Source organism: Etheostoma spectabile, chromosome 12 (assembly GCF_008692095.1).
Source record: "Etheostoma spectabile isolate EspeVRDwgs_2016 chromosome 12, UIUC_Espe_1.0, whole genome shotgun sequence".
Taxonomy (NCBI): Eukaryota; Metazoa; Chordata; class Actinopteri; order Perciformes; family Percidae; genus Etheostoma; species Etheostoma spectabile.
This window is the reverse complement of record NC_045744.1, coordinates 30,508,682-30,514,554: the sequence shown is the minus strand read 5'-3', so window position 1 is coordinate 30,514,554 and position 5,873 is coordinate 30,508,682. Positions and strand designations below refer to the sequence as shown.

Genomic DNA, 5,873 nt, shown 5'->3' with positions numbered 1-5,873 from the left:
CATGAATTATCTGTATCCGTATCCGGACTCGGACTGGGCGGGGCCTAACCCGGAAGTGGTCAGATTTAACCGGGAAGTGGGTCAGGTTGTCTTGAAATGGGCGGGGCTTTAACCGGTGATTTTCTGTTAACATGCCCAAAATGATAGTTGATCAGAAATTGTATATTTTTTGCTGATTAGAAAAACTATTACATGACAGCATCGAGCTTCAGATTAATGGTGTTGTCATGGTAAATACAACAAGACGTTTGGCAACCATGAATACACACATGCTGTTGCAATTATGAAGTAAAATGTAATGAACAAGAGTTTTCATACTCAGATACTTTCTTTTTTTAACTTTTAATTTTTTTATGACCAGTGTGATGTTTTTTTGTTTTGTTTTGGTTCTTTTTATTTCTACACCAGTGTGGGTGTGTTTGTGTGTGTGTGTGTGTGTGTGTGTTGTGTGTGTGTTTGTGTTGGTGTGTGTGTGTGTGTGTGGTGTGTGTGTGGTGTGTGTGTGTGTGTGTGTGTGTGTGTGAGAGAGAGAAGGGGGGTTGTGTTTGTAGGGCGGGGGGTGCTGATATTCACAGACGCTGCGCGGCCAGTTGAGGATTTGTTTTCAATCCGAGTCCAAAATATTGACTCCATTACGTTAATACTTTGGCCTCGGCAAAAGCGCTTTATCCGTACCGGATACTCTTGTTCAGCCGTTACTCGGATCACCCTACCTGACAGTGTCATGGATTGTTCTCAATCATCGTCTGGAAAGAACAGGTGATGTCAATCTTAAGGTTTTAAATGCCCAGACTCATACCTTTTGGAGATTTTTCCATCATTTCTTGGCTTCTTTATGAATATTAATACACTTTTTTTACTTGGGGTGTCCAAACTTTCAAACCCTACTGTACATATAAAGTGATCTAACCAGAAATGAAAACAAGCTCAGCCAAACATACACACACAGCAATGTACAGTATAGAAAGCAGTTAACTAACGTTAAATACTAACATACACAGCTTTATTTGTAACTTAATACAACAAAACAACTAACATCTAGTAACCCAGCTAGCTACGTATATCAAAGACAACATATATGATTAATAATTACACTTTATAAATGTTGTAAGAATACAGTAATGTTGTGTAGGGTGTGTGTTGTCCCAATTCGTTCTAACGTTAGCTGCATTGAAATGTCAGGTTGTGCACTGAGCTGTCACTCAAGTGTCCTCAAAACACTCATTAGCTACTAGAGATGCACCCCTGTAAGACCAGAGTGTCAGAACTGCAAACAAAGATTCTAGAAGCACAAACGAGAATATTGGAAGAGAACCTCAAACGTGATGGAGAGCAAAAGACGTATTGGTGAGTGGGAAGCAAAAGGAACTCTAGACAAAATAACATATTATACAATTTCACAAATTTTTAAGTTTTATCTTTGAGATGGCAATTTCTTTGTGACAATTTCTTAATTTCTTAGTGATTTTTGTGTAATACTTTTGTTTGGACATAAAGGCACAAAGAAATTTCAATTAAAAAGCACAGTTTAGAAAAGGATCCGGTTTTTGGTTCAAATCAGACGTTACTGTTATGTAACACACAGGGAACATGACATGGCTCTGTTTGACCCTTTAAGTTAAAAACTGTCTCCTTTTGTTTTCAAATGTCACTAACTCTTACTCCTTTTTATGAATGTTCTTATGAAAGTGACTATATACATAATGTCTATGTGTGGTTTGTTCATGCAGCAGATGACCCAGAGCCTACTGGACACAAAGACTGACGCCTTTTTGGCATTACATCCTGGTGAAATCAGACCTCCCTGCAAACTGATCGACAGGACACACCATGTCACTGAGAAAGTCACCCAGGTTAGTAGAGATGACTTGGCACTCTGTTTCTGTTCTAAACTAAATATGCCAACTCTCTGTCTCTCTATCCATCCATTTTTGTTTGTTATATAAGTCTGGGTGCATTGTCAGCAGGCTAAACTTTCTGAAATTTCTTCTACTTCTGTACAAACCTTATACCCCAACAACTGTATGAACATCTCCACCATGCAGTCACGCGTTTTGGTACAGACATTTGCATCAGATTTCTGTGCTTGGAGTATATTAAGATTAAGACATACTTTTTAAATGCCAGATTTATACTTGCTCAAGGGCACCCCTCCACCACCTACCAGTCTACAGTCTGTACTTGGTCTGCATGGGGGCGTGTACCGGCAACCCTTCGGATCCCAAGCCAAGTCCTTTCAGATGGAGCTACTGAACCCCAATAGCTATATAATATCAGTACATGTCCTACACAGCCACATGCAACATTCCTCCTGGTCAGACTTTCTGACATATCGGTGTAGTCTATATTCACAACGTTCTACTTTTGGGATTGCTCTGGTTCAGGCGGAAATTCCACCGGAAGTCAATCTTTTTCGAATGTCCCATTACTTATCTTTCTCTGAGTTGGCATTTTAAACTCCGGTGGATTCATGAGGACTGTGGTTAACTGCTCCTCAGATATCTGCAGGGTAAATTCAGCTAGCTAGATTATCTGTCTGAGTTTTCTGTTGCACGACTAAAACAACCTTTGATTGTACATGTCCCACCAAAACAAGTTCCTTCCTGAGGATCAGGGCACCGCCCCGCGCGCAGCACTGCACAAGATGATTGTGATTGGTTTAAAGAAATGCCAATAAATCGGAGCACATTTTCCTATCCTGGAATGCTTTGTGGACTACAACGATGTGGAGGAAGGTCTGGCAATACAAGAATAACATTGTTGCATTCCAACCTGGTCTCACGGCAGTTCATGAAATGGAGATGTTATTTTGATTTATTGATTCGTCAACAGTGACACGATTTTCTCTTTTATTTCGTGGTGTTGACCACGGCCACCGGGACAGAATCCATGGTCTCTGGGGGACGCAACTTGCTACAACAACGGGATGCTTGCCACATGCCGCCACACACGGGAAGCGCCACAACACGGGCGGTTGTAGTTATAAAAAGAAGTAACGGGGAAAGGAACTGTCACACGCGGGACACGATCCCCGGTCTCCGGGGTGAAAGTCATGTGTTGTGTGACTCATCCACCTTACGCAGATTTTTTTACGCAGATGTACGCATCATGTTGTTATTACGGAAGGTGCTTCCCATTGAAAAACATTACTTTAAAATTCGTGCTCACCACCATCAACAAAACAAGAAAATTGTGTCACGGTACACTAATCAATAGATTTTATAACTTCATCACTTCACAAACTGCCCTGAGACTGGGCTGTGCATTCTTAGGTTCTCCTCTTCTCCAGTTGCCTGAATAGACCTGCCATGAACAGACTAACCCCCAATGTCCACCTGTTGCGTGTCGGCTCCGTGCTCCACCATCCGTCAACAGCCACCAGGTCCGGATTTGTTGCGGAATGGCTGCGGCCATGACTGACAGCTGAAGTCACAAGGACCCACGAGAATTAAATTCATGTAGAATAGAACCACAAAACTAACAACAGTTTGTTACCATCCAGAGGAATAGAGAGGAAACAACTCTGTGCTGTGTTTTCAAGGTGCAGTGCAGGGAAATATGATCCGTCGTGAGCACGGTCTAGTTTATTTTGTGCCGGCATCCAAGAAAAATAGAAGCTCTGCGGAGGGCTGCGGACTGCCGGAGCTGGGATGGAGTCGGAACACAGCTGTTCCGCAGTCAGTGGAAATACACACATTGATTTTAATGGAAACCAAATGACTCCACCCAGATCAGCAGACGCTCCGCAACCGGTGGAAATTAACAGATCTCTCTGTCTCGCTCTCCTGTAGGTGCTGTCTCTGGACGATGTGTTGCCAGAGTATAAACTAGAGACTCCTAGGATCCAAAAGTGGACCATCCTTCACTACAGTCCATTCAAAGCTGTGTGGGACTGGGTCATTTTGCTCTTAGTCATTTATACGGCCATATTCACTCCTTATTCGGCTACATTTCTACTAAGGTTGGTGAAAATTCACACAACACTGATGCTCACCTGAGCTGCACAAGTTAATTATGAAGCTGTAAGGTTTCCCCTGCTGCCCTCTGAACTGTGCTAAAATAACAGGACTGATGAATGTTGATAACCAGTTAGCATGATGTCACACCTGCATACCTTTTTGGATGAAGGGGCATTGTTGGGGTACATCTTAACAAGAAAAACGTAGGGGTATGCATTTCGTGCCTAACCATCCCTCCTCACTTAACATGGGCATAACGCCTGTTTATTACTACAAATGTATTTGTTATTGCAATGCAACAGCCAAGACGGATAAAGTTATGTGTTAACAACACAACATTGTGTAATAAGGACACTGACATTTGTATATTTGCTTCTGCTACAATCCGCGTAAATCCGTAAAGTTTAAAGTTTGACATTCGTCGGTTTTCGGATGTTACTTTCAATAGCTCCGTGTCAAAGCCTCGATTTCCCCCAGTTTCAGGGTATGTTGGAGAGCAAATTAAGACAGACATTTCACAATTATTTTTAACTCAAAACAGTGCTGCCAACTCTCACGCATTGGCCGTGAGACACACGCATTTGACTGGTTTCACACGCGCACACGCCACACCCCCGATTTCTCACGCTGAAGTGTCAGCCCGGTCGGTCAAATTTCTGAAAGATGAGTTTATCTATGTTTTTACCTGTTGAGCCACTTGTGATCGACTAGTTGTGCTTTCAGAGACTGTGAGGGGTTCAAGAGCGCTCCCTGTCTGTGGAATTTTCAAATTGTCGCAAACTGAGAACATTTTTTTCACGATCCATCCCAGGTGCATTCCCGGCTTCAGGTATGAGCTCTGAGTATCACAGACCTGTCCGTCGCTTCGTGTCCACTCTCTCTGTAAAGATAGAGTTGAGCAGCGCGGCTGGTAGTGTAGCAACTTCAGTTCATGTTATTGGACTCGCTCTGGGGGGGGGCAGTGACGCGTTGCATCCGTGTAGTCCTCCGATGAAGAGCAGCGTACAGCCTCCTCTAAACTCTGTCAGAGACCAGAGACCCAAATGGGCCTCTGTGTCCGTCAGACGGTCTGAATGAGATCCACCATATCAGCGGAGCAATGACATGTACAGCAGACTATATTACAACTCTCCGAATCACGTACAACAGAGATGGGAGGAGTTATATTTTGAATGTGCACAAAGTTGTAAATATGAGCAGAAATCTGGTGAAACACATCTGAGCTATACTATATGTACTATATATATACGATACTGCAACGTTGGGCCACTATTGTGCATCTCTAACCTCTGCATCTCTAAATGTAACTGTAAATAATTAATTTGATGTTTTTTAAAATGAACAAATAGTCTTTATTTTCACAAAAAAGTAAAAACAGTAAGTGGGGCACAGAGGATGAGGGCCAAACATTACTGAGCCTTGGCACAAAGGTTAAAGGAATAGAATTTATGTAACTCATTGGTTCTCATTCTTTAGAATTTCAGTGGTCTTAGTTGATCCCTCATCATTAATTTAACTTTGGGTCCCTGGTCCCTACACCAGGGACCCCTGGACCTGTTCACCACAGACCCAAATCTTCTCATATGACATATGCTACTGTCTCTTCATGTGATTCATTATGTTTGGCACATTGTGTGGGTCAGTTCTTATATCATAAGAAGTTAATAATGTTAATGCTGAATGCCCTAAAACCTGTTGATACTACAACAATGCAAAGGTTCTTAACCCTACAGTTTTGCACATATCATGCAAGACTTGATTTCTCCATTTTTTTTTCAAAAAAACTCTCCAGAAGTGCCCTTCTATGGGTTTATTTTTCAAATTTTTTTCCTGGGGGGGCATACCCCCAGACACCCCTAGGGAGAGCCCCATCCCCCCACATAACAAATCCCAATTTAAACCCTAAAGGATAAA

At 42.3% G+C, this 5,873-nt stretch overlaps 1 protein-coding gene across 1 annotated transcript in view; it reads left to right on the top strand.

The window, feature by feature from the left end:
- LOC116699831 (potassium voltage-gated channel subfamily H member 6) overlaps positions 1–5,873 on the top strand; it is a 142,747-nt gene that overhangs the window by 70,815 nt on the left and 66,059 nt on the right. Inside the window, exons 7-8 of the mRNA XM_032532621.1 lie at positions 1,731–1,853; positions 3,792–3,961. Coding sequence (XP_032388512.1) covers positions 1,731–1,853; positions 3,792–3,961 — 293 coding nt within the window. The remainder of the gene's footprint in view (positions 1–1,730; positions 1,854–3,791; positions 3,962–5,873) is intronic.